Source organism: Peromyscus californicus, unplaced genomic scaffold (assembly GCF_007827085.1).
Source record: "Peromyscus californicus insignis strain IS unplaced genomic scaffold, ASM782708v3 Scaffold_5__1_contigs__length_169319896, whole genome shotgun sequence".
NCBI classification, from domain to species: domain Eukaryota; kingdom Metazoa; phylum Chordata; class Mammalia; order Rodentia; family Cricetidae; genus Peromyscus; species Peromyscus californicus.
In genome coordinates this window covers 48,428,247-48,452,986 of record NW_026294573.1, presented here as the reverse complement: position 1 = coordinate 48,452,986, position 24,740 = coordinate 48,428,247, and the positions used below count along the sequence as shown (strand labels likewise).

General features: G+C 42.1%; 1 protein-coding gene and 1 long non-coding RNA gene across 3 annotated transcripts in view; both read right to left on the bottom strand.

Moving 5' to 3' along the window:
• The window catches only part of CUNH1orf141 (chromosome unknown C1orf141 homolog), a 48,795-nt gene extending 44,580 nt beyond the window's left edge, over nt 1-4,215 (bottom strand). The window contains exon 1 of the mRNA XM_052717197.1: nt 4,141-4,215. Coding sequence (XP_052573157.1) covers nt 4,141-4,215 — 75 coding nt within the window. The remainder of the gene's footprint in view (nt 1-4,140) is intronic.
• A 12,827-nt stretch (nt 4,216-17,042) lies between these two features.
• Nucleotides 17,043-24,730, bottom strand: LOC128096530 (uncharacterized). Of its 2 annotated transcripts, none has more exons than XR_008213664.1 (3): nt 24,117-24,730; nt 23,545-23,628; nt 17,043-21,263 (listed from the first exon to the last, which is right to left on the bottom strand). It is a non-coding gene; the product is annotated as an uncharacterized LOC128096530 (long non-coding RNA). The 2 variants fall into 2 exon arrangements; XR_008213665.1 differs by having other exon boundaries at nt 17,043-20,859.
• Between the last annotated feature and the right edge of the window lie 10 nt (nt 24,731-24,740).

Sequence of the window (24,740 nt, the reverse complement as noted above, 5' to 3'; positions counted from 1 at the left end):
TTTAAGGAGAGACCTATATAATTGCTGTAGACTTATTTCCTCTGAATTGAAATCTTCCTGCCTGGAGGGGGAGGGAGGGCCTTAGGACAGGAAGCTCATGAAACTTATAAGACTTGGGAAGTTGAGAAAGAAAGATTTTCAAGGTCCCTGCCCAAGTTATAGAAGTCGTAACCAGTTGCTGGGGAAGAGGATCTCTTCTGCGGAGCCACCTGCAAATTGCGAAGGGAATCCAAGGATATGGCTTTTATGCGTTATCATCGATGCTGGAGTGAGCTGTTTGGTGATGTAGTTGCCTCTGAGGCATGCATGCTCTCATAACTAACCCCAATAAACTCACTGGGTTCACCAGTTTTTTGATCTGTTGTCTGCTCCTCCTGTGGTGAGCAGATGTTTGCTTGTGTCTCTCCAGAAAGAATCATATAATTCACATCTGTACAGGGACCAACAATCAAATATGATTTGGAGTGGTGCAGCTACATGTCCCCTATGATGGGTAATAAGACATGCTACTGATATTGATCCATCTGAGGGTGGAGCATCCTTTGTATGCAACCCTGACATGACTTTCTTTCCTCGTATGATATGAGATAGTGTGCTTCTTTTGTGCACTATCAGCTGTATGCTTCCTGTTATGGGTGATAAGACATGCAACCAGGATTGAGCCATCTGAGAGTTCAGCATGCTTGCAAGACATCCCAGGGTGATCATCTTCCTCCATGTGGAATGTGGTGGCATTCCTTTTGGATGACTCATGTCTACGACCTGAGTAAGGAGATGCTCTCCAGTTGTGGCTGATGGACCAGATAATATATTACAATCTGGTTAATGGCGTGGATATGATGGTAAGCGAGCTATGGTATCACTTGCATGGTCTGTGCATGTAACTGAAGTTCATCTTTCCACCCAGAATGAACTTACCCATGTAAGGAAGGAATTCCCATGGGAAAAAGACATGTAGATGCAAATCTCAACACTAGCCTCTGATGCCTTTGATCCCAGTACTTGGGAGAAGGAAACAGGAAGTGATACGGCTGGGTAGAGAGAGGAAGTGATCAGGCGGGGTGGAGACCGGAGCTGGGACCCTTTCAGTCTGAGGATTCCAAGAGGTAAGAAGTCTCTCTAGAGGCTAGCTGCTCTGCTTCTCCGATCTTTCAGCTTTCACCCTGAAATCTGACTCTGGGTTTTTATTATTAAAACCAATTAGAATTCGCACTATATAAGTGACAGAAGAGAGCCCTCAGGTCTGAGTGTTAACTCAAAGGAAAACCTATGACTCAGCATGCAGATAGAGCCCTAATAGGCACAGGGTAGGAAACTGTGATAAGCAGGAGATATTCAGTATCTGAACGACTTCAACCAGGAAAGAAGAGCTTCTCACTGCTTAGCTTTTGAGGTCAAGGGACACAGGGTGGACAAGTCTGAGTGCAGCAGAAACAGAGAAACCAAGTAATAGAATACTCATTCCTCCTTCAGACAAAGGCTGTAGGATCGGAGGAAATCAGAGGGAGACAGGTTCCCGATGAACTGTCACTTACATGCCGGTTATTGCCAGCTCGGGTGCCCATATATCAGGGACTAGAAGACAGCAGAGGATGGGTAGGCATGATTGAGGGGTATGTGGCTTTGAGGGCCAGTGTTTGGTGCCCGTTCCACAAAGCTGAACAGGAATGGGCATTGAATACTGAACTGGGTCTTCAGTGGCCTTGTTGAGCTCCACAGTGGGATGCAATCTTTATGAGGAAGGAGAGCTGTGGCAGATCTGAATGACTGACACTGGCAGATAAGTTGGCATCAGAAGGTTCTAAAATACTCAGGAGATGAAAAAGGATGACTGGACCTGTCCAGGTTACTTGAAAGCAAAGGTGGCAAGATCCCTGTCAAACAAAGTTCTTTCTGGGAGACGGGATTACTAGAAATCCAAATACTGTGCTTATGAGTCTTTGGAGGCTTTAAAGGTTGGGTGCCAATTAATCAGTATGAAAGGAGTAACATACAGGGAGGTACCAGGTATTCCTGCTTCAACTCCTTGGTGTGGAGGAAGGAAATCTTTGAAAGTGTACCCAAGGTAACTGGCAAATGGTGATTGCAGACTCCACAGTGAACTGTAGATTTGTTGCTTCCTGACTAATGTGCAAAACACTTGTGTTTCAATGGATACCGGAGCTAAGTATATTTTAAGTAATGAAAGCTCCCCAAAGTACCAGAAGCAATGGCCAGCAATAGATGGATACAGGGATAGAACAGTATGAGAAGGAATGATTAAACTTGTCCTGGGGGTAGGCAATTATTTTCCCTAGAGAATATGTTTTGTATTTGTTCTCTGCAAGAAAGTACACCGGAGTGGGGATTGTTCACTCAGTCTGTAGCTCTTTAACCAGTTAGGTATCACTGATGGAGAGGTGAGGCCTCAGTTCCTTCTTGGAGCTTGTCACCCTCACCCAGGGAGCCAGCTCAAGAGGGGGGAATGCCAGGGCAATGCATGAATGCCTTTGGCCCTGTTCTATGGGTATCAGAGTCATCAGGCTTCACTTGGGACCCTTGGGGATGGGGAGACGTACATTGGACCTACAGCAGTGGTAGCACCCCAGGATGAAGAGGCCAGATGTCTCAGTGGACCAGGGAAAGCTAGATGAGGTAGTTACTCAGTACTGTCATTTTTTGATGAAGTAATTGGTTCAAGTGATGGAATCGTTCTTGTTGTATTAAACCTTGCTGACTTAAAAAATCCTCTTGGTTTTTTAAATCCCAAGATTAATTAACATTTGCTTGGAATAAGTGTAAAAAGGTTTTTAAATTATATAATGTGTTTATATATATTATATATATTTACAATATATTGAGCATTTTACGGATTAGTAAGAACATTGTGGAAGAACAGTAGAAATAGCAATGAAAGATTTTGAAAGAAGTGTGAGTTGAAAAGGTACTTCCAAGAGCAATAGGGCTGTTAGGGGATGGCCTCAGTGTCAGTGGTGGGTTGCCTCCCTAGGATTGCCCATGGAGGTCCATCCCTAAGACCATGAAAATGATAAGGCTGTTGTCTGTATAGTTGACTGAGTGTCAGAACTGAACTAAGTAAGAGCGTATTGCTGGCGATGTCACTCACACACTTTGGCTGCAGGACATGGAGAAATCAAGCAGACTAAACTGCAGGTTTCCTCCCTGCTGGATGGCTGTTGGAGCTGTAAGTTGCTCTGAGCCTATAGTATATACTTTAAAAAGAATTTCCCGGGAACAAAAATCAACTTACTCATATGCTAAAACTCTAGTATTTGGGAAGTATTATCTTTGTTAACTGTTTTGCCTTGAATTCTGAGTTCTGCCTATTTAAGTTTACTTTGTTTCTACATAGTTCAATTATTCTTAATTCAGTAACAATGCCAAATGTTACTTTTCCTTTTTAAAGTTTTACTTAATTTTTTTGAGAATTTTCTACACTGCATTTTGATCATATTATTTCTTCTTATCCTATTCCTCTGAGATCTGCCCCACAACTTCGTGTTCTTTCTTTCTTAAAACAAACAAAAAACCCAAACCCAAAACCAACCCCACAAACATAGAGTCCGATTTGTGTTGACCAATTGCTCCCGAGCATGCGGTCTGTCCTGGAGTGTCACTCCATTGAAAAAAAAAACAACTGAGTTTTCCTTCTTCCAGTAGCTGTCAATTGCAAATAGCTTCCTGGTTAGAGGTGGGACTTGATGCTTTTCTGTATCTACTAAGTAACTTTGTATATACTTAGCATATTGGTAACAACTGTGGGTAGCCATAGTTAGTGTTTGGGAGGCAGTATTTTTTAAAGCAGTTTTGATACATATGTGACCTAGCACATGACAGCTACCTAGAAGTGATCTTGTATAGTTAATTGTTATCATTGCTGTTCTTTTTTGCTGTTCTGGGGCCCCCAGTATACTAGGCCAGCTCTCTACCACTGAATTATGTCTTTGATTACTTAAGTCTTTTTATTATCTACTTAGATAAATGACTTTCAAATGATCTTCTTACAAAGTTGAAAGCCATTTATATGAAGATGTAAGTGGATTTGTCATATTAATGCACCATTAATTATAAAGTAAAAATCTTATCTGAAACGTTAGTTTTTTTAACGGGTATAGTCTTCTCAGCTTCCACTTCATATACCTTTGATCTGACAGCTGCAAGTACCCTTGCATTCTCATCCAGGGCATCTAACTTCTCCAGGATTTTTTCCATCATCTTTTGTCAAACAATTCCTGTTTAAAAGGGAGGAAGAAGAAACATACAATTCAACTCAGACTGAAACACATGATGGCTATTTAGGCCTAAGAGGAGAGAGTCCTTTTCTATTACTGCTCTGGGCACATTTCAGAGCTTTGTTGGTCACAGAATCAGTTGCAGAGTTATAAAAGCACTTGATTGTTTTTTAATAGGAAAAAAAAACCCCAGAACTTCAGGCTGTCACATGAGAGCCAGATGTGCACCTACTGAAAGTAAGACTGTGTGACCAAACATCTGTTCTCTTCTGTCATGATATGATTTAATTTATTTTATTTTAAAAAATACTCCTTTTATTTTTGTTTTATGTGCATTTAGTGTCTTGCCTGCATATATGTCTGGGTGAGGATGTTGATCCCCTGGAACTGGAGTTACAGACAGTTGTGAGCTGCCACGTGGGTGCTGGGAATTGAACCCAGGTCCTCTGGAAGAGCAGCCAGTGCTCTTAACCTCTGAGCTGTCTCTCCAACTCTCATGATATAATGTAAATGAAAAGAATGCGAAGACTTCAACTTCTTGATGTTAACTAAACTTAACTTGGGCCATTGGTGTGTAGCCTTAGCAGGCACCTAGAAACGCTAATCTAAAAATCCTCACTAGGGCTCAAATGATGCTTATGAGCCGGATGAACGTCAAAATCTGGTCTAATTTATCTCTGTTTTTGGATGAGTATCATGCGATCACACATGCTCAATTCCCAGCTATGAGGAACAACTGTGGGTTCTCATGTGCGTTCATCTTCCCTTACTTGTTACTTCTTAATAGTCTCTGCTTAGAGGGCCCTGTCTTCCACTCCCTCCATTCCTAACTTCTCTTCATTGAGCAACACCTCCATAAGAAGTAGTCCCCGTGCACCATGATGTGGTTAGCAACTGTCTGCACGCAGAAGAAAGCCTCCTGGCTACCCCCTCTGCACTATGCACTTGAAGGCAGAAACCACGTCTAATTCATCTCCGAGTCTCTAATACCCTCACAACTTAAGCAGTTAGCTACCAGAGAAAATGGACAGCTGTGAATGCTGTGACTGCCTTCGGCCTCCAGCAAGGCTCTTGCCTTTGACAGCGCCCTCCTGAGGTTCTTCTGGTTCTTTTTTTTTCAATCTATCAAATTGAAAAAAGGAAATAAACGAAAAAGAAAACTGAAGGGAGAGTGAAAGCAACAGAGCCCATATTCAGGGCACTTTGACAAACACTCAACACATGAGCAGCACTAAATGGGCTCAGCAGGTTATAGTCACATACACACAAGACACACACACACACCCCGGTAATAATAAACCAAGTTATGAATTTGAGGGAGAGTTGCATCTGGGGGAGTTGAGTGCCATGAGAGGAGTTGGAGGAAAGAAGTGGTCAAAATTATGTAAATGCAGGACTCATGCATAAAATTTCTCAAGAAGAAAAAAAAAATCTAAAACAAACAAAACCTAACTAACAAACCAACCAAGCAACTAAACCAGCTCTTCTTTTTCCCCACCTTCAAATATACAACAGCATCAGTGTCCTGCCTAAGAGCATGGACTCAGGAGTCAGATGGACTGTGCTTAATCTCTTAGCGATGCCACAGGATGGCTGTATGGTGATAGGCTTGTTGCTTGACCTCTCTGTGTGGCCCATTCAAAAAGCCAAAACCGTAACAGTATGGAAGTCACGGGTTGTTATAAAGTTTCATTGTGCAGATACAGGTGGGAAGATAATTGTTTGATAAAGAAAACTAAGCGAGGTTAGACTTACTAGTTAGATGCCAGGTGTGTGGGATTCCTTTTTTATTACTGCAGCACAAAGGGTCTTCTCGGGCTGCAGACCATCTCATCTTCTGCCGCTCTTGCCGCAGTGTGATTAGTGAAGACCTGCATTTGTCCGTCTGTCTGTTTCTTTCCTTTGGCTATACTTACACCCGCTTTCCCAGAAACTCAGCAAATGACCAGAGTTTTTAGTGTTTTTTCCTTATCTAGCAACTCCGTGTCTTCCGTACAATGACTTCCCATGATCTTGCTTCCTTTCCATCCCTATCTTACTCACGGTATTACGCTGAGTTTTAGATAAATTCTTGTTTCTCTTTTTTAGTTCTGGGACCCGAAACTAAAGCTCTGTGTTAATAGACCCCCAGGCCGACCTCGAGTGCCCTGTGACTATTGAGGAAGAACACTGTGTTCAGCATCCCCCATGTCTCCACACTGGAATCTCAGCAGCAAACAGTAGTACTTTGGTCAATAGTTTTCAGCACATTTCTTTCTGCTGATATAACTGGGGGTGAGAGAGATGGACTAGTTTCTGAAATCTGCAGAGGTCTGACTAAAGCTCTCACAAGCCCTTACACTTGGCGGGGCAATGGTCTCTTCTGGAATGTAGGCTTCTTACATGTCACAAAGCCAACCTTCCAGACCTTTGGGGTTAGAACCCACCTTGAGGCTATCACACTGCTCTGTGAGCAGCGAGGCTGTGCTTTTGCACGCAGGAAAAAGCCCCTTTCGTCCTCCATGACTCCATTGTCCTCCTCTAGCCCTTTAGGTTTCTGCTTTCTCTCCCCAGGTCACTGCAGCATACCTAACCCACTGGTTTGCCTGTCTCTCACGGTGTTCCTCATCCTTGGAGTAGTGATCATTCACAATGCCTTCTGAGCAGTTGGTCTTTAAAAGGACAATGATAAGGTCCAGCTCTAGCCCACAAACAATGGCTTGGTCCACCTTATCTGAGGAATGGGCCTCCAGGTTTTCAGATGATACCCAAGAAAAGACAATGCAAGATGTGGCTCTATCTACCTTTCCAGTTTATCCCCCACAATACTCTCTCATCTTCTCCCACACACGTCGCACTGATTCCTGGCGATGTCCGTGCACTTAGCTCTTCCCTCTTCTCTGAATGTCCTCTCTTCAAGTGGTCTGGTCATAAGCCTGCCTGTCAAATTCCACTGTAAAGCCTCCCTCAGTTTTGAGCACCCCCTTGGCCTCCTCTCTGTCTTGGTGATGTCTCTTTCTTTTGTGTGCTCCTATCATACTTCATATTACTTTCTCGTAAAGAGAGCCACTCTCAGCCTGGCGGTGGTGGCTCACTCCTTTAATCCTGGCACTCGGGAGGCAGAGGCAGGAAGACATGTGAGTTCAAGTCCAGCCCAGTTTACAAATCGAGTTCCAGGACAGCCAAGTTTGTTACACAGGGAAACCCTGTCTCAAAAAACAAAACATAACGAACAACGAACAAACTTCCACTCTCTGACTCATCTCTTCCTCAGTATTGAAGCCCATTTGCAGGAAGACTTGATACTTCCCTCTGCATCTCAGCACATTCAATGCATTTTACATTCAAATGCAACCTGCACGGTACAATTTAATCTGGAGGTGTCTCCAAGTAGAATGTCTTATGGGCGAGCACCTCCATGCACCTACAGTGACTGGTGTTACTTAAGGATAATTCTCTTTGCAGAGGATGAAATATTGGGGTGGGGGGGGACTGTTATGAAATGTAGCTTTTGCCATATTAAACTCAGTACAATATAGTTTTTTTTTTTTTTTTTTTTTTTTGGTTTTTCGAGACAGGGTTTCTCTGTGTAGCTTTGCGCCTTTCCTGGGACTCACGTGGTAGCCCAGGCTGGCCTCGAACTCACAGAGATCCGCCTGGCTCTGCCTCCCGAGTGCTGGGATTAAAGGCGTGCGCCACCACCGCCCGGCACAATATAGTTTTTAAAGGAAACAGATTTATGGTTTTGAGTGTGTTGTATTATTTTGTGTTTCTGTGTGTGTGTGTGTGTGTGTGTGTGTGTGTGTGTGTGTGTGTGTGTGTGTGTAGAGAGAGATAAAGGGAGAAAGAGAGAGAGAGAGAGAGAGAGAGAGAGAGAGAGAGAGAGAGAGAGACTCACATTATAGTCCAGGCTGGATTTGAACTCATGGTAGCCCTTCTGCCTCAGCCTCTGACATGCTAGGACTTATAAACATAAGCCATAGCTGGGTGGTGATTCATGCCTTTAATCTCAGCACTTGGGAGGCAGTGAATTTGTGAATTCAAGGCCAGCCTGGTCTACAGAATGAGTTTCAGGGCAGGTAGGGTGGTTACACAGAAAAACTTTGTCTTAGAAAAACCAACCAACCAACCAACCAACAAATAAATAAATAAAAAGCATAAGCCATCACATGGTTTTAACTGCTAGATAAGTAATGATAATTTTTGATACGTGTAGGGGTTAACAAACAAAATAGAAAACTTAGATTAGAGCACAATAAATCCCTAAGCACTCTCTGGTCAATAACCCACAGCCCTCACTTCAAAGGCTGTCACAAAAGAAACCTTAGCAGCAGCCTCATCAGCCCACTGGAGACTGAGTAATTATCAAATAACACAGAGCTTTAAAAAAACCCAACTATTTTTAAGAGCACAGTTTTAACAGTGTGCTCCTGACCTCAGGACTAGAAGTAAAAGCAAAACCCAAGGTTCTCACCAGGCCAGGCTCCCTGAAGAGGCTTGCTTCTGGAAGTCCCAAATGTCCGTTGAGGGAGTTCAGAAAAACCCGGAATCTCTAAACTCTTAAACAGCAGAGCTGAGCAATTACCTAGAAAACAGAGGCTTAAATCAAGATTGACTTCCATTATGTGCCTTTATCAGCTCAAACATTTATCCCTGGAAGACAAGACCAGTGAGAGACAAGGCTGGCCTTTTTTTTGGTCTGACACATTCTACTCAACACTGTACTGAGATTACAGAGAGTGGACTGTCCCTTCGCTCACTGTAATCAGCTTCTACTTGCTAATGAGCTATCTTCCTCAGTTTACATTTCCAAGTGTAGTTACAATTTTTTCCTTTTAAATCAAAGATGACAAATGGTCAATGTTACAGAGTGAATACCTCCTCCCATCCAACAAACTCATAGTGCTAACCTTCAGTTCCCTAGAATGTGATTCTAAAGAGGTCAAGTAAAAATGAGGGTGGTGGGTCCCGACTTGTCCCTAAGACTGGTATCATGTAAGAAGAAATCAGCTCTGATGGATACAGGGTCAAGCCACAGGGAGAAGCCTGCACACCAATGAGAGGTGCCTAAGAAGCCGACCCTGCCCACCCCTCTTTCCAAGGCTCAGCATCCAGAACTGTGAAAACACAGTCGCCTGCTATTTACCCTCCCAGTCTCTGATACTTTGTCATGACAGCCCACAAAGAAAAGTCATTTTCAAACATCCTTGAGCAGGACTTGGTGGAGCAGGCTCTAATCCCTCTAATTCCAGATACTTGGGGTTAAACAGGAGCTTCCAAGGGTTGCCTGGGAAACCTGGTGAGACCTTGTGTCTTAGTTAGGGTTTCGATTGCTGTGAACAGACACCATGACCATGACAACTCTTATAAAGGAAAACATTTAATGGGGCTGGCTTACAGCTCAGAGGTTTAGTGCATTATCATCACGGCGGGAAGCAGCATGGTGGCATGTAGACAGACATGGTGCTGGAGAAGGAGCTGAGAGTTCTACATCTGGATGTGCAGGCAACAGGAAGAGACAGTGAGCCACTAGGCCTGGCTTGAGCTTCTGAAGTGTCAAAGCCCACCCCCAGTGACACACTTCCTCCAACAAGGCCAACCTACTCCAACAAGGCCACCCCTCCTAACAGTGCCGCTCCCTATGGGCCTCTGAGGGTCATTTGTATTCAAACCACCACAGCAGTGAAAAAGGAGCCTGGAATGTGGTTCCATGGCAGAGAACATGCCTAGCATGGGCAAAGTGCACTGGATCCTAGCACCTCAAAAAAATCAAAATATAAACTTGGTCCATATACTTCAACCCACACCAATTTTTCTCCTTTCTTTTTATTAGAGAAAATTTACTCTTCATTGAAAAATATTAGTATATATTCATTATATATCACATTAGATTTTATTATGGCATTTTCAGAAATGCATATAATATATTTTGATTATATTCACTCACCCTCATTATCCTTTCCTGCCTCACTTCAACTTTTGCTGATCCTCTTTCTCTTCCCAACTAGTCCCCCTTCTAAGTGAGGAGTTAATTGCGGGAGTGTGGGCAACCTACCAGCGGCCTTGCTACTGAAGAAAGTGTCTCTCTGTCTACCTGGAAGCCCTAGCTTCCTGTAGCTTCTCAGAGCATTTCATTGGTGAGACTTCTACTCCATCTCTCTGGAATCATATGCCAGATGATTCTTTTCTTGGGGTAGTGATTAACAAAACTGAAAGGAATGCAGTGAGCCAGTGGTTGAACTGTCTCTGACTTCACAGTTCTGACCCACTCTTCATTTTTAATCTTTAGCAAAATTTGCCTGTCACCAGTTTGATATAAGATTTCATGTTTCAAAGGAAAACTAACAAAAGATTTTTAAAAGTAGGATCAACATGCACATATGGGCAGGCAAGCAGAGGGAATAATTTAGCAGCTTGGGACTTGACTTGGTTTGAATTATGCACACACCTCAATGTTCTTGACAGCCTAGGACCTTTTCCTACACATGGAAGCCTAGAGACTTAGTCAGGATTTCTATTGCTATAACAAAACATCATGATCAAAAAACAAGTTGGGAAGGAAAGGGTTTATTTGGCTTACATTTCCACATTGCTTGTTGATCACTGAAGGAAGTCAGGACAGGAACTCAAACAGAGGCAGGAGCTGATGCAGAGGCCATGGAAGGGTGCTACTTACTGGCTTGCTCTCCCTGGCTTGCTCAGTCTGCTTTCTTACAGAACCTAGGACCACCAACCCAGGGATGGCACTACTCACAATGGGCTGAGCCCTCCCCATTGATCACTGATTGAGAAAATGCCTTAAAGCTGGATCTCATGGAGGCATATCCTCTATTGAGGCTCCTTCCTCTCTGATGACTCTAGCTTGTGTCAATTCCACACTCAAAACCAGTCAGTACATGGTTTTGTAATTCAATGTGTCAATCAAAATAGAGAACCACCCTCTCTAGGACCTCTTAGCAACCAAAAGCCTTTTTCTTGACTCCCACAAAAAGAATCCCCAAACAATAATTGGGGCCCTTGAATACCTTTACTCATATGACCTACTGTCACCCCGATAGAGGTTCTGACCTGTTCTACAGTGTTGCTTTGAATCAAGTTCTCTTGCTTTTTTCATAAGTCTGTGTGAGCCTTTATTTCAATTCTCTGAGTAAGAGGGCTAGACCTAGAGACATCCTCTGACCACTGGACAACACAGGAGAGTAATACTTTCCCACAGCCTATCAAATAATGGTTCAAAGAATTACTAGGCCAATCTGGAATTATACCGTAATTACCACAAAAGCTAATAGAACTTCTAGCCATTCCAGATTTCTTCTGCCTTAGCAAGTTGAAAATCTAACCATTAATTCTGCCTTGTTCGTGTGTCCTACCTCTCATGCCTTACCAGTGAGGGAACCCACCTCAAACACTCACCTACAGTGTGTTAATGAGAAGCCAAAACCAGAAATAAAGTTGAGAGAGCTCGCCCAAGTTCAGTCAGTACAGAAAGAGCAAAGGGGTTTTTCAAAGAACCCGGATAGGCTTGTTGGCTCCACCTGCACCTCTGTCCTCATACATTCAAGAATGTGCTTTTCCATGACTTCACATCCAAATGTGGTCCCCACCAAGACCCACCTGTGGGGGCCAGAGACAAGCCATCTCCTACCACAGGAAAAATCATGACCATCTTTAATGCTGGTTCTTCCTCAAACAATCTGGGTCTATGTACCTTGGTCTTTCAGTTTGCTTGTTTTCCTTTCCCTACTTTGCTAAGATAACAATGCATCTTGTATCCATAGAAACCATCTCCGGAGCTTCCCATCCTGAGACCAGCATTCTTACTCTCTGAGGCATTTCACTCCACACGCTCTTGTCACCCAAAGCCAAAGTGACTCATAAGGTACTCATAAAACTTGTGCTGAAGGAGTGGAGGGAGAGAGCCTAGAGAGGGAAAATGACCTAGAGAGGAGAATGAAGGGCAGTTGCTTTGTGTTTCTCATAGAAATGGAGAAAATTTTAATAAGCTTAAAACTCACATGCAGCCTGCAGGTCTGAATTGAAATTGGCAGCTTATATTTGAGTATTCAATGGAAAATTATTTTCATTACTTATGAAGTTTAAAAAAAAATCCATTCTTATCTACAAGGCCAAGAAACATCTGATGTATATAGTAACATCAGTCCAGCATATGTACACACAGCCTTGGATGCATGAACACACACACACACACACACACACACACAGAGAGAGAGAGAGAGAGAGAGAGAGAGAGAGAGAGAGAGAGAGAGAGAGAGAGCATACAGACAGACAGACAGACACACACACATACACATCATTCACATGCAACACAGAATTACAGACTAAAGATGAGTACGTGGAAACAGCTTGGATTTGATTAGGAATGGGGGAAATTTTATATAAAATGGCTAAAATTTCAGTCAAGAGTTCTCTTGATAAACGTTTTGAGAATGCATCAAATATGCATTGAATACATCAAAATAGGAAAAAGAAAAACTTAAACAGGAGGGTCTAATGACAAGCCCATGTCCAGGGCAAGCACTCAGAAACAAACTGTAGTGCTGAATAACAGTCATCAAGTTGGTATAATGCCCAGTAGCAAAGCAGTTGCTTGGCAGTGGTGAAGCCCCGGGTTCCATTACCCTTTGGTCAGGTAACAACTTTTAAAAACTACCCTAAAAATAAAGGAAAGAAAAGAAAAAAATAGCTAGAGTTTGCTAGTCACACTCATAGCCAATGCATAAGCACCATGAACTTATTTTATTCTATATATTTGTCATACAAGAAACACAATAATAACACAAACAAGTAGTTGGACTCTATTATTTGTTGAACTATGTACACTGAAGAACAAAGGCTTGATTGGGATCAGCAACAAGAATGCTATTGGCCATGGTGGTTTGTCAGATGCTGCTGCATGTTAAGGAATTTTCAGCCAAGCTGCAGCTGTCCTCAGGAGTAGATTGAGGGGGTATAGGTGGGCATTGACAGATGTGGCCACATGTCTCTGTCTCTCTGTCTCCCCGCCCCCACCCCCCCACTGTCTATCTCCCTTTCCCTTTCTGTGTGTGTCTTGAATACAATCAAATGGAGTTTTTAAAAGTATAAAAGCACAGAGAAATACTTTCTCTTAGAGAAGATCTCACCACTTGGTGGCAGTATACCCAAGTTTAGAAAGTTGAAAATTAAAAGCAAACTGTGACATGAAATGGCACCAAATATCTCCTGACCACAGTTGCAAAATCACCCCCAAAGTGCTCCCTGTCTGGCTGGAAGTCCGGCTGCTGTTCCTTATGCTGCAGGTGTCAGAAGCACCCTTCTCAGGCTGAGGAGGCTGACTCTGTGCAGTGTTTGTCTAGAAAGCACAGGGGCTTCACAGCCAACACAGAAAAGCCATCTATAGGGTCAAACACTTTGTTTCACCTGCAATTCCTGCCATTTTTACCCTCATTATAGATCTGTGAAACTGCTTCCACACAGCAGTGGACATGATTAAACCAATGCTTAAGCCACTTTCTTATTTCGGGTATCTTTCTTTTTGTTGCTGCTGAGACCTGATTCATACTTTTTATATTTGGTGTTCCTTATAGAAATAGGAAAATCTCTCCCTCTTTCCTTCTCTCTCCTTCCTCTTATCAAGACCTTGCTATTTAGCCCAGATCAGTCTCAAACTTTCAGTCTTCTTGCCCCAGGCTCCTAGGTGCTGGGATTACAGGCATGCTCCTAGTTCAGCCAGGTCTTTCTTTCAGTGAGAGACATTCTCACTTAGGGCTAGGGAGATGGTGCAGTCAGAAAAATGCCTACTTTGCAAAAACAAGGACCTGAGCTGTGAAAAGGACCAACCCCATGTGAAAAAGGCCAAGGACAAGCCAGGTGGTGGTGGCACACTCCTTTCATCCCAGCACTTGGGAGGCAGAAGCAGGCAGGTGTCTGTGAGTTCAAGGACATCTTGGTCTACACAGTGAGTTCCAGGACAACCAGGGCTACAGGTAGAGAAAACCTTGTCTGGAAAAAAAACAAAGAAAGAAAGAAAAAGGCCACTTGTAATCATAGCACTGGGGAGGCAGAGACAAATGGGTCTCTGGGGCTTGCCAGCTACTCAGTCTAGCCTACTTCGTCGAACTCTAGGTCAATCAGAGACCCGGTCTCAAAACAACAAAAAGCAAACAAACAAACACATGGGCAGTGCCCAAGGCCCAACACCTAAGGCTGTTCTCTGGACTCCACATGTACTCATGTATACATACATGCAAGTACACACACATGAACATGACCACAGAAGTTCTTGTCCCTTTGAATGTCAACAACAAATATGATTATATGTGAGGATATCCACAATCATTCTTCTTATTCATTTTGTGTTATATTCACAGTTGTTTTTATGTTACTTATATATTTGCAAATCCTGTTGTGGAGGGCCATTGTTCAGGCATGGCATGGTCACTACCATCTTGAAATCAGAGCCATGGTGACAGACCCAGGAGACCCTCAACAAGGTTGGGTCCATTAACACTTGATGGAAGCGGAGCATGGGAAAGGTAATCAGACACTTAACCTGAGATCTCAGCCACTCCCTTCTACCTGCTCACTTCTTACCCCACTGCATGTAATCCTGTCCCAGGTACACAAGGCCTCAAGATGTGCTGGTGTATGTAGGAGGTGGAAGGTTAGCTGCATAGGAGACTTCAGTGAAGTAGCTTTCATGAGACATATCTTGGTGTGACAGGAGGGTAGGGTGGAGAAAGTAGCATCAGGATTAGCCTATGAAAGAAACCAATGACAGAGAAAAAGGCTGGAACCTTGACCCTTTCTTACCCCTACCAAGGTCTACATATAAGGGGCTGATGGGGCCCAGTGCCACTGAACGCCTAACCTTTCCCAGCTCTCTGACCTGCTTTCTTCCTCAGAAGTATGCTTTTTCTTAATACATCATCTCTGCTTCTACCATTATCCATGTGTCCCTGGTCCAGTTCCTTGTTTGGGGACACAATAATCTGGAAATCTCAGCAGATGGTAAGTTATCAGACAGGAAGTCATATTTATGTTCGTTTTCTCTTAATCTCCTCAAAGGAAGCTAGGATCTTGTGCTTGCCCACTAGCCTGCCTGCTGCCTCCCTCTCTCCTTCCTTCCTTTCTTCCTCTTCACCTTTTGTTTTTCCTCCAAAGCACATGGAAACCAGGGACCCAGCTGTGGAGATTGTGGCCATGGTATCAGAACAGATGTGAAAGGAGACTCGACAACAGTTTGGAGCACCAAGTCCAACCTTCTTCACAGTTCATGATGCCACAAAGTCAGGAGTAAGGAGAGTTCCCAGATGTGCCCATGTCCCCACCATGCCTAGCTACTGGGTTCCATAATGCTACCACTCCCCCAAATATTCTTAAACTGCCAGTACTTTGCCCATCTCCATTCCCCTTTTTTTATTTTCTTCTCCTAGGACAGCCTTGATGCCCCAGCTTGGGCATGGGAAGAGTGATGGTAGTGGCAGAATTCATGTCTGTATTCATCAGGGTTCTTTAGAGGAACAGAACTGATAGATTGAATCTCTCTATATGTAGAAAGAAGATTAGAATGGCTTACAGGCTAGTCCAACAATGGCTGTCTACCAATGGAAGATCCAAAAATTCAGTAGTTGTTCAGTCCACAAGGCTGAGTGTCTCATCTGGTCTTCAGTACATACCAAAGCTCCAGAGACGTGGGCTCTGATACCAGTGCAGGAATGAACTTGCCAGGAAGAGCAAGAGCAAACTGGCAAAGAGAGAAAGCTTCCGTCCTCCATGTCCTTTATATAAGCTGCCAGCAGAATGTATGGCCCAGATTAAAAGTGGATCCCCCCACCTCAATGATCCAGATTAGAAGTGGGTCTTCCCACTTAATTAAGGAAAAAAACAAAACAAAACAAAACAAAAAAACCAAAACCAAAACAAAACAAAACAAAAAACCCAAAAAACCTTACAAGTGACCAGCCACTTGGTTAATTCCAGATGTAGCAAAATTGACAACCAAGAATAGCCATCACAATGCCCGTATCCTCTTCACACCCAGATGATCCCACAGAGAATCATCCCTACTCTGGGACTTGGGCTGTGACCAGAGCAGGAAGGACAGAAGTGTGATGTGAAGGCTGACTCTGTTGCCTGCAGTGCCTGGACCTGGACACTTGGCACTTTCATGTTGTTTCCACCAGGGTTCATAAACCTTGATCTAAAATCCTTCAGGGCCATCCCCTGGCAGGAATGGGAGTTCAGAGGCTAGCTCTAGAAGTCCCAGAGACAAAAGTGTAAGACACAAATAGAAGCAGAGGCTGGTAGGCTAGGCTCAGTACTGTTTAGGGTCTGGATGCCTGAGTCCACCTCTGGGAAGTGAGGGGCACAGGTCAGGCAGGGCAATGGATTCTCACCCCTCTCGCCGTTCTTGATTAACATTTTTCTGCACTCCTCTACCACTGTTTTGTGTACCCCCAGGGAAAAACAGAGGATCCAGGAATAAGCTAGAAGGCATGTGGATAAACTATTTGGTCAAAATCCCTATGACCATCTGCCTATACTACAGGCTCTCCCATGCCAGAATCTCCCAGATAGGAAGTGCACACAAGTAAGGAAAGAAAATCCTGCCCTATTTCTCAAATGATTGAGGCTTTCAGAAAATTCACCAACCAGGAGCCCAACCACTAAGGTCCAGTCTCTTCTGAGATAACATTCTATTAATTGATCAACCCCTGCCTGACATCCATAGAAAATTCCAATTCCCTACAGATAGGGCCTCAGAAGTCACAGACTCAGCTGTTCATGTTTAACTACTGAAATCTGAAGAAAGACAAAAAGGAACAGAGAAAAGCTTCCAAATTATTATATTTGTCCTTGTAGGTGCCATGAGCCAGTCCATCTACCAAAAATCAACCAACCAAACAATTTTCCCCCATCATGGGCCATGACATAAATACAACAGATGTCAATTAATAATTCAGTCATTGATCCACCAGATGAATAACTCTCTGATGGAGAAACTTCATCAAGCAAGGCTTGTGGGACCACAGACTCTGAAAACTGGTTGTTTCTGTCTGTAATTTTTCTCATGTGCCACTACATTTCTTCCCTAAAAACAGCTATGAGTATTTTACCCACTGCCTGTGTGCTTATCTCATGTATATATTCCATCTACTGGGCACACATACATTTGTGGATGGTCAGGAAGATGATTCCTTCATGAAGCAACTTTAGTGCCAGCTCTTCACTTGCAAAAGTCTGGCTGATAACATTAGAGACATAACTCCCTGCACAGATTCTCTCAGCAATTGACTCTCTACACATACCCCTAATACCAGTTTTATGATGCAAGACTCAAGGTTCAGCCAACTAACTGTTTATTGCTTAGGTCCTGAATTTCAATGTCACTCTGTTGGGAAATGCTGAGCACTCAGCTATGTGTTTCCCTCCCATTCTTGCTTTACAGTCTGTCTGACAGTCAAGCGTGGCCATGCCTATTCACTCACTGGCCAGTCAGCATGGAATCCCTAGCCTGAAAGAAACTATATAATTTCTTATGTGTTATCAGAATGGCTCTGCTTCCTATTGTTTACTCAAGGAATGTTTTGTGACCCTCAAAATGTAACTCACATATTTGTCCAGAGATTTTTTTTTCTGTGAGAGGGCTGTGTAGAAGAGAGATGTAGATGTGTAGAGATGTGTAGAAGAGAGATGTATAGAAGAGAGGTGTGTGGCTGTGTAGAGATGTGAAGCTGTGTGTAGAGAGATGTAGCTGTGTGTAGAGATATGTAGCTGTGTGGAGACAGATTTTCAGAAGGAGATTTTTCAAGATGCAGTAAAGAGAAAGTTGCCATCAGAACATGTATGTTTCTTTACTAATTCCCCTCAGATAGGAAAGTTCAGCCCTTGCCACATTCATGGAGTTTTTGCATAACCTAGGTGCAGTCTTAGAGCTGGATCTCCAAAATACCCCAATAACCTTCTGAAGCATAATCCTAATTAGTCTGATCAATAAAAACCAGGAATCAGATATCAGGGTAAAAGCTGAAAGATCAGTGAAGCAGAGCAGCAGCCACCAAAGACTTTGTACCTCTCTGAATCCTCTGACCAAAAAGAACTGAGATCCTGTCTCCAACCTGCCTTATCATTTCCTGTCTCTGCCCAGTCTTATCACTTCCTGTCTCCTGTCTGTACAGACCTCCAGACCTCTATGGTTAACTAGTGATTAGCTCTTCACTCTGATCTCCAGGCAAGCTTTATTTGTCAGAACACAAAATATCACATGACATTTCCCCTTTTTTTTCTAAATAAAAAACAAAGGTTTAAACTAACATAGAAAAGCTATATACAATAAGTACAATAACTATATACAAATATATATAGGCAATAATTAAATTAACAATGTCTAGTCCATTAGCATTTGACAAATCAGAGAAAATACTCCATTATCTATCCTATCTTGGTGAGTCCAAAGTGTTGTACCTAATTCACTTTCTATTCTAGCTTGCATTACTAACACAAAACTATCTTTTTATGTCTCTCAACCTTATACACTTTATACTTCTTTAGTTTCTTAAACTATAACTGTAACTATCTGGTCTTCAACTCCATCAGAGACCTGAGAAGGACATAATATTACCTGAGTAAACAGGAAGTGCAAAGCAAACAACTACTAAAAATAAAGAAATGACAAAAACAACTGGCTGCCTGGACAGTCACCCAAAGTTCCTCTGTAATATTGGGGCATCCATCTTCAGCCTGATGGCCTAGAATATCTGACAGACTTTTCTATGAAGCAGAATTTTTGAAGGACTGTCTCATCTTGTCTTGGCAAAGTTCAGAAGTCACTTTCTTTTCTGTCTTGCTTGTCCAATTTGGACAACATACTGTCAGCAGTCGAAGCAAGAATACTTTCTTGCCCAGTGGCTAACTTTTGCCATAAAGAAAGTAAACTCCATGTGGAATTTATTCAATGTCCATCATCTTCTCTAAAGTAGATTGGTGCTGCCAGGAGCAGGCATATCTTAGTTATAATAAAAAAGAATGTTATATTAAAACATCTTAAATGCCATATTCTGTAGATCTCTGAAGTGTCTGAAAACCACTTGCCTATCTAAAATACATCTCTGGTTGATCATAAAAACATATCTAACATGACTACAAGTTTGATTGTAATAGGTGACTAACTGCTAACCTGCATTTCTTTGTTATCCTAAATAGTTTGTAATAATAACTTTCAAGGACTAGAAATTTACATTACATTGTTGAATGATCTGTATAGGTACAATACCTTGAACAAGAGTAGAAATGTATGTACAATATGTTCTACCAAAAATAATCTTAAATTTGTACCAATATACAAAAATCCAAGCCAATGTAAAATATTTAAAACTAGCAGTTGCTTTTTTGGTTTAAAAGTAGATTCAATAATCTACCCTTTTATCCCGTTTCTATATTCCCCTTTTCATTTTAGAATGAGATCCCTGAATCTAACCTCCTTTGTTCAGTTTTTCTCCTGACTGTTACCAATAACAATTTGTAACCAACTCCCCTAAATGATGACAAATATCCATAACATACTGAATGACCAAAAATCACCCACCGTACCTCTTGGGAATGTGGGTGTTGTGTTCTTAAAATTGCTTCCTGCTATCTGGGGACAACAGTATCTTTGGGGGAAACATGAAAAAAATTGGGATAATTGTCAGGTCCTAGGAGAGCTAGCTGTATCATTTGTTATCCAGTCTCTGTGTGATGGGAAAGTGCAGGGCTGGTCTCAAGTCCTGGCTAGAGTAGTCTGTGAGACTGGACCGTCTCAGCTAGCCACCTTGAAATTGTCCTGAGCAGTTTGTTGTCCAAAGCTGATCTTTAGGTGGTGTTTGTCAGCTTAGTGGCATTATCACAGTCCAGATGGAATCATCTTTGTGGAGCCCCATCCTCCTTTTGGAGACTTCAAAAGTCACTGTCAGGCATGGTCATGGTTCACTGCAGAAAACTTAAACATTTCAAATGTCATATGCAGCAGATCTCAAAGAGTTTAAGGGACCATAATTTGTTAGGTATATCCAGAGCACAAAAACTTAATTCCTAGTATACCTGATATTCAAACCCAAAATCATATACAGGAATCTAGATGAAGTCCTTTTCTAGAATTAGTTAGTACTCTACATGACCATTAATATCATGACAAAAGTTTAATCTTATAAATTCTGATATAATATTCATATCTTAAGAAAAGTTTTAAAGAGTTAAAATAAAACCAAAGGATCATGAGATTAGTAGCAATAGATCAGTCCCTTAATGTCAGTTTTTCTTCTGTTCCATATCAAGTGGCTCTTCTGACATAAGACAGAGATTTTGGATTTTCCTTTTAACAAGCATGTTTGGGTTTAGACAAGGAGAGAGTCATGCTTCAACTCCAAAGCCAGCGTTAATTTTTAATTGAACTACAAAAAGACCATTTGCATTATGTATCTGTAGAGAACAGCAGAAACAAACATTTAGGAAGATTTATGAAATTTTATCCTGTTGGAAATGTGAAATATCAGTAGGCCAATTTATTCCTTTTCTTGGGACACTTGCTCTGGATGATTCATCCTTTTTTCTTCAGATGTCTCAGTTGTCCAGTGGTCTTCAGATTCCTTAGCTGATTGCCTTCATTTTCCTGGAAAGACAAAAACAAAACTCTGCCCCAACTATAACTTTGGGAAGTTTCCCTTTTGGCAGGTTATATCAGATCAAATGAAAAGCATTTGTTAGTCGTTTTTTTTGTTTGTTTGTTTGATTTTTTGAGACAGAGTTTCTCTGTGTAGCTTTGTGCCTTTCCTGGAACTCCCTCTGTAGTCCAGGTGGGCCTCCAACTCACAGAGATCCACCTGCCTCTGCCTCCCCAGTGCTGGGATTAAAGGTGTGTGCCACCACCGCCTGGCTACATTTGTTAGTCTTATAAGTTAGTTTAGATTGAAGGGTCATGCTGGTTGATGAACTATCACCTCTTCTAATCAAGAGAACTCTCTTGTTCAAATCTAATCTTTATCAATTTTGATAGCATCCATAGATTTTCTTCTCCTGTGGAAACAAAAGCAAAACTGTTAGAATTCTGCCCTCACTCCAGCTACATGACTGCACATGCGCAGTTCAGGATAAGCAAAGGGTCTTGCGTCTTACATCATCAATTTGCACTGGCGACTATGTGTGCATGGTGTGGTCAGGCAATCAGCACATGTGTGGTGTAGCTCTGTAAGCCCACTTCACCAGGAGCCCTTAAAAAGCCAGAGGCAGACCCCACCCTCTCTCTCTTCTCTGCTCTCTCTCCCCCCTACCATCTTTCTCTCTCCACACATGCTCTTTCCCAGGTCTGGTTCTTCCCCTACTCCCCCTTTCTCCTAATAAAGCTCTCTGCTACCAGGTAGCATGGTCGTGGCTCATGACCTTTCCGTGAGGTAATAACCAGTGCCACCACCAGCTCCGTTTATCATTCATTTCAAAAACCCCTTCCCCAACATAACATATATCTTGGTTTCCATTCTTAGGTCAACACATCTTTAAAGTATACAGGGTGATTTAATTCTGTAGTTTTTTTCTATTATCCAATGTCTCTCTGCAGCTGTCATTCCTTTCTCATTAGCATTTAGAAAATTTAAAGTTAATAAATTTATTATGTAATCTACCTCTGGGGGTCTTTATTACCCCTTTCTGTTTATTAAACATATCTTTTAGAGTTCAGTTAGGTCTTTCTATAACTGCTTGCCCTGTAGGATTGTGTGGTATACCTGTAATATGCTTCATGTTGTAATATGCAAAGACAGTTTTATTTTACTAGAGACATAAGCTGGAGCATTGTCAGTCTTAATTTGTACAGGTATCCCCATGATGACCATAACTTCTAACAAATGTGTGATTACAGAATCAGTCTTTTCAGAACTCAAAGCAGCTGCCCATTGAAATCCTGAATATGTATCTATGGTGTTGTGTACATATTTAAATTTTCCAAACTCTGAAAATTTTAATTTTCAAAATTCATTTGCCAAATTTCATTTCTTTGAGTACCCTTTGGGTTACTTCCTGCAGGTAGTGAAGTTTGATTATACAAGGAACAAGTAGGACATTTTCTTATAATTTTCTTGACTTGTTGCCAAGTGATGGAAAAATCCTTTTCCAAACCCTTGCTATTGGAATGGTGTTTTTAAGAAAATTCTGAGGTCTCCATCACATTTCCTAATAATAGCTGATCAATTTCATCACTACCTTGTGCAAAGGGCCTGGCAGACCCTTATGAGATCTGATATGTGTTTTATATATATGAGATGATTCCTATTCTTGACTAGTTCCTGTAACCGTATAAATAATGAAGTTAATTCTGATTCATCAGGAATAAGTTTAGCAGTTTCAACATGTAAAACAACTCTTTCTGCATATTGAGAGTCAGTATCTATATTAAGAGGTTCTGTAAAATCCATTAATACCATGATAATAGCATATAATTCTGACTTTTGGACATAATCATAAGGGCTTTGAGCCACTTTACTTAAATTTCCTGATTTATAACCTACCTTTCCTGATTTATTTGCATCAGTATAGAATGTAGGGGCTCCAGAAATTGGTGTTCCCTGTACAATGTGAGGCAGGACACAATTGATTCTTTTTATGAATTGAAGTCTCTTGCTTTGGGGATATCTGTTGTTAAACTCTCCCAAAAACTTAATGCAAACTCTTTGTCAATGTTCATTTTCTGCCCATAAAGAGGAAACTTAAGCATTAGTGTAATGTACTACAATTTCTGTTGGGTACATTCTTGTCAATTGTCGAAGTCTTAATTTTCCTTTCAGAATCAACTCAAAAACCTTTTCTATACATGTCTTTAATTTTTTACTCTGTTTCTGTAGTAAAAATATCCATTCCAAGACAATATATTCCCTCTGCATTAAAATCCCTGTAGGGATTGCATAGAGGGTAAAATAACCAGGATGCAACCAAGCCCCAGATCCAAATGATCCACATGTGCATACTAATTTCTTTTTCACCAAAGCCAATTCTGTCTAAACTTCAGCTGATAATTCTCTTGGACTATTCAAGTCCTGTCACCTTTTAAGATTTGATACAAATTACTCAGTTTTTGAGTTGTTACTCCAATAGTGGGCCTTAGATAGGTAACGTATCCCAGCCATTTCTGAAAGTCATTACGAGTTTACAATTGATCTCTGAATTCAAAATTAAGTATTGTTAAATGACTATTAATTATAATATGGTGAATACTTGCTCCAATACCCTCTCATTCCTTTTGGCTCGCCCTGTCTAAGCTTCTCTCCTTTTACTGCTGTGTTTTTTAGATTTTGAGATAAGGTCTTACCTTATAGGCCAGGTTGACTTGAGACTGACCACGATAGCTGGCAACCTGGTTTTGAATTCAAAGTGATCTTCCTCTCTGAGCCTCCTAAGGGTTGAGATTGAAGATATGAACCCCTGGACCCTGGTTTGAATTTTAAAATGTCGAAGTTTCCCAGGGTTCTGTTTCCCAACTTCTGTTTTCTCTCAACCCATCTACTCCTTCCCTCACCAGTCCCCAAAGTTTGGGTCATTTCCTCCGTGTCGGCGATTCCTAGAATTCTAGTTCCAGCTCCCATTGGTTTGTAGAGCCACTTTCATTTTTATGACAGCCTGTAAATATTTCCACAGCCCTTCTGGCAGATGTGGCAAATCAGTGTTGCCAAGCTCCCTCTCCACCGTTTTCAAGCACCATTGCATGATGTTTCCATTATAGTGACTATATGACATTGATCTTAATATCACCACCATGCACAGTGCTGTCACGCATTAGATAAATATTTGTTGAATGACTTAATAAATATATGAATAGTAAAGCTAAAATTTTAATGTGTTTCTCAGGCAGCCTATTAGGAAAACAGTAATTCATATACTCACAAAGTGTCCTTTTTTGGCTGTGGTGGCCAGCTGCAGTTCCTATGGAATCATGCCTGGCAGTATTCACACCCCCGTGCAAACCATTTCTCTTAGGTGAAATCTCCTCTTAGGTCACTACAGAAGCTGTTGTCACGAATGCCGCTGACCTCCTAACGTTTAGTGTCCCAAAGAGATCATGGTGAAAGAGTCTTTCATATTTAGTCTTACTTTTATGCACACGTATCACCCTAGGACTGAGGGATGAGTGCCAGTCATTGGAATTAATGTTACACCCATAATCAAAACCATCAGCGCAGTGCAGCTCCAAACCAAGGCATCTCAATCCTCCATCAGACCCCGAAAGCGCTTTCCTTTTGGACAGAACAAGGGTAGAAAGTACTGCAGGTGCGTTTTTGCCGAGATCCAACACAGCCATGGCGAGTACCAAGGAAGTGTGTAGTTCCTGGCAGGTGGCTTAGCCCAGAGTATCCTCCCTCCTCCAGCCATATGGGGGTGTGGCAGGGCGCGACAGTCCGCAGGGGCGGCAGCCTGCCTTGGACCGCTGGGTTATTGGAGACAGGGCGCCCGGCCACGTGGGCGGGGCAAAAGGCGTCCGGGATGTCCCAAGGGCAGGAAGTGAGGGGG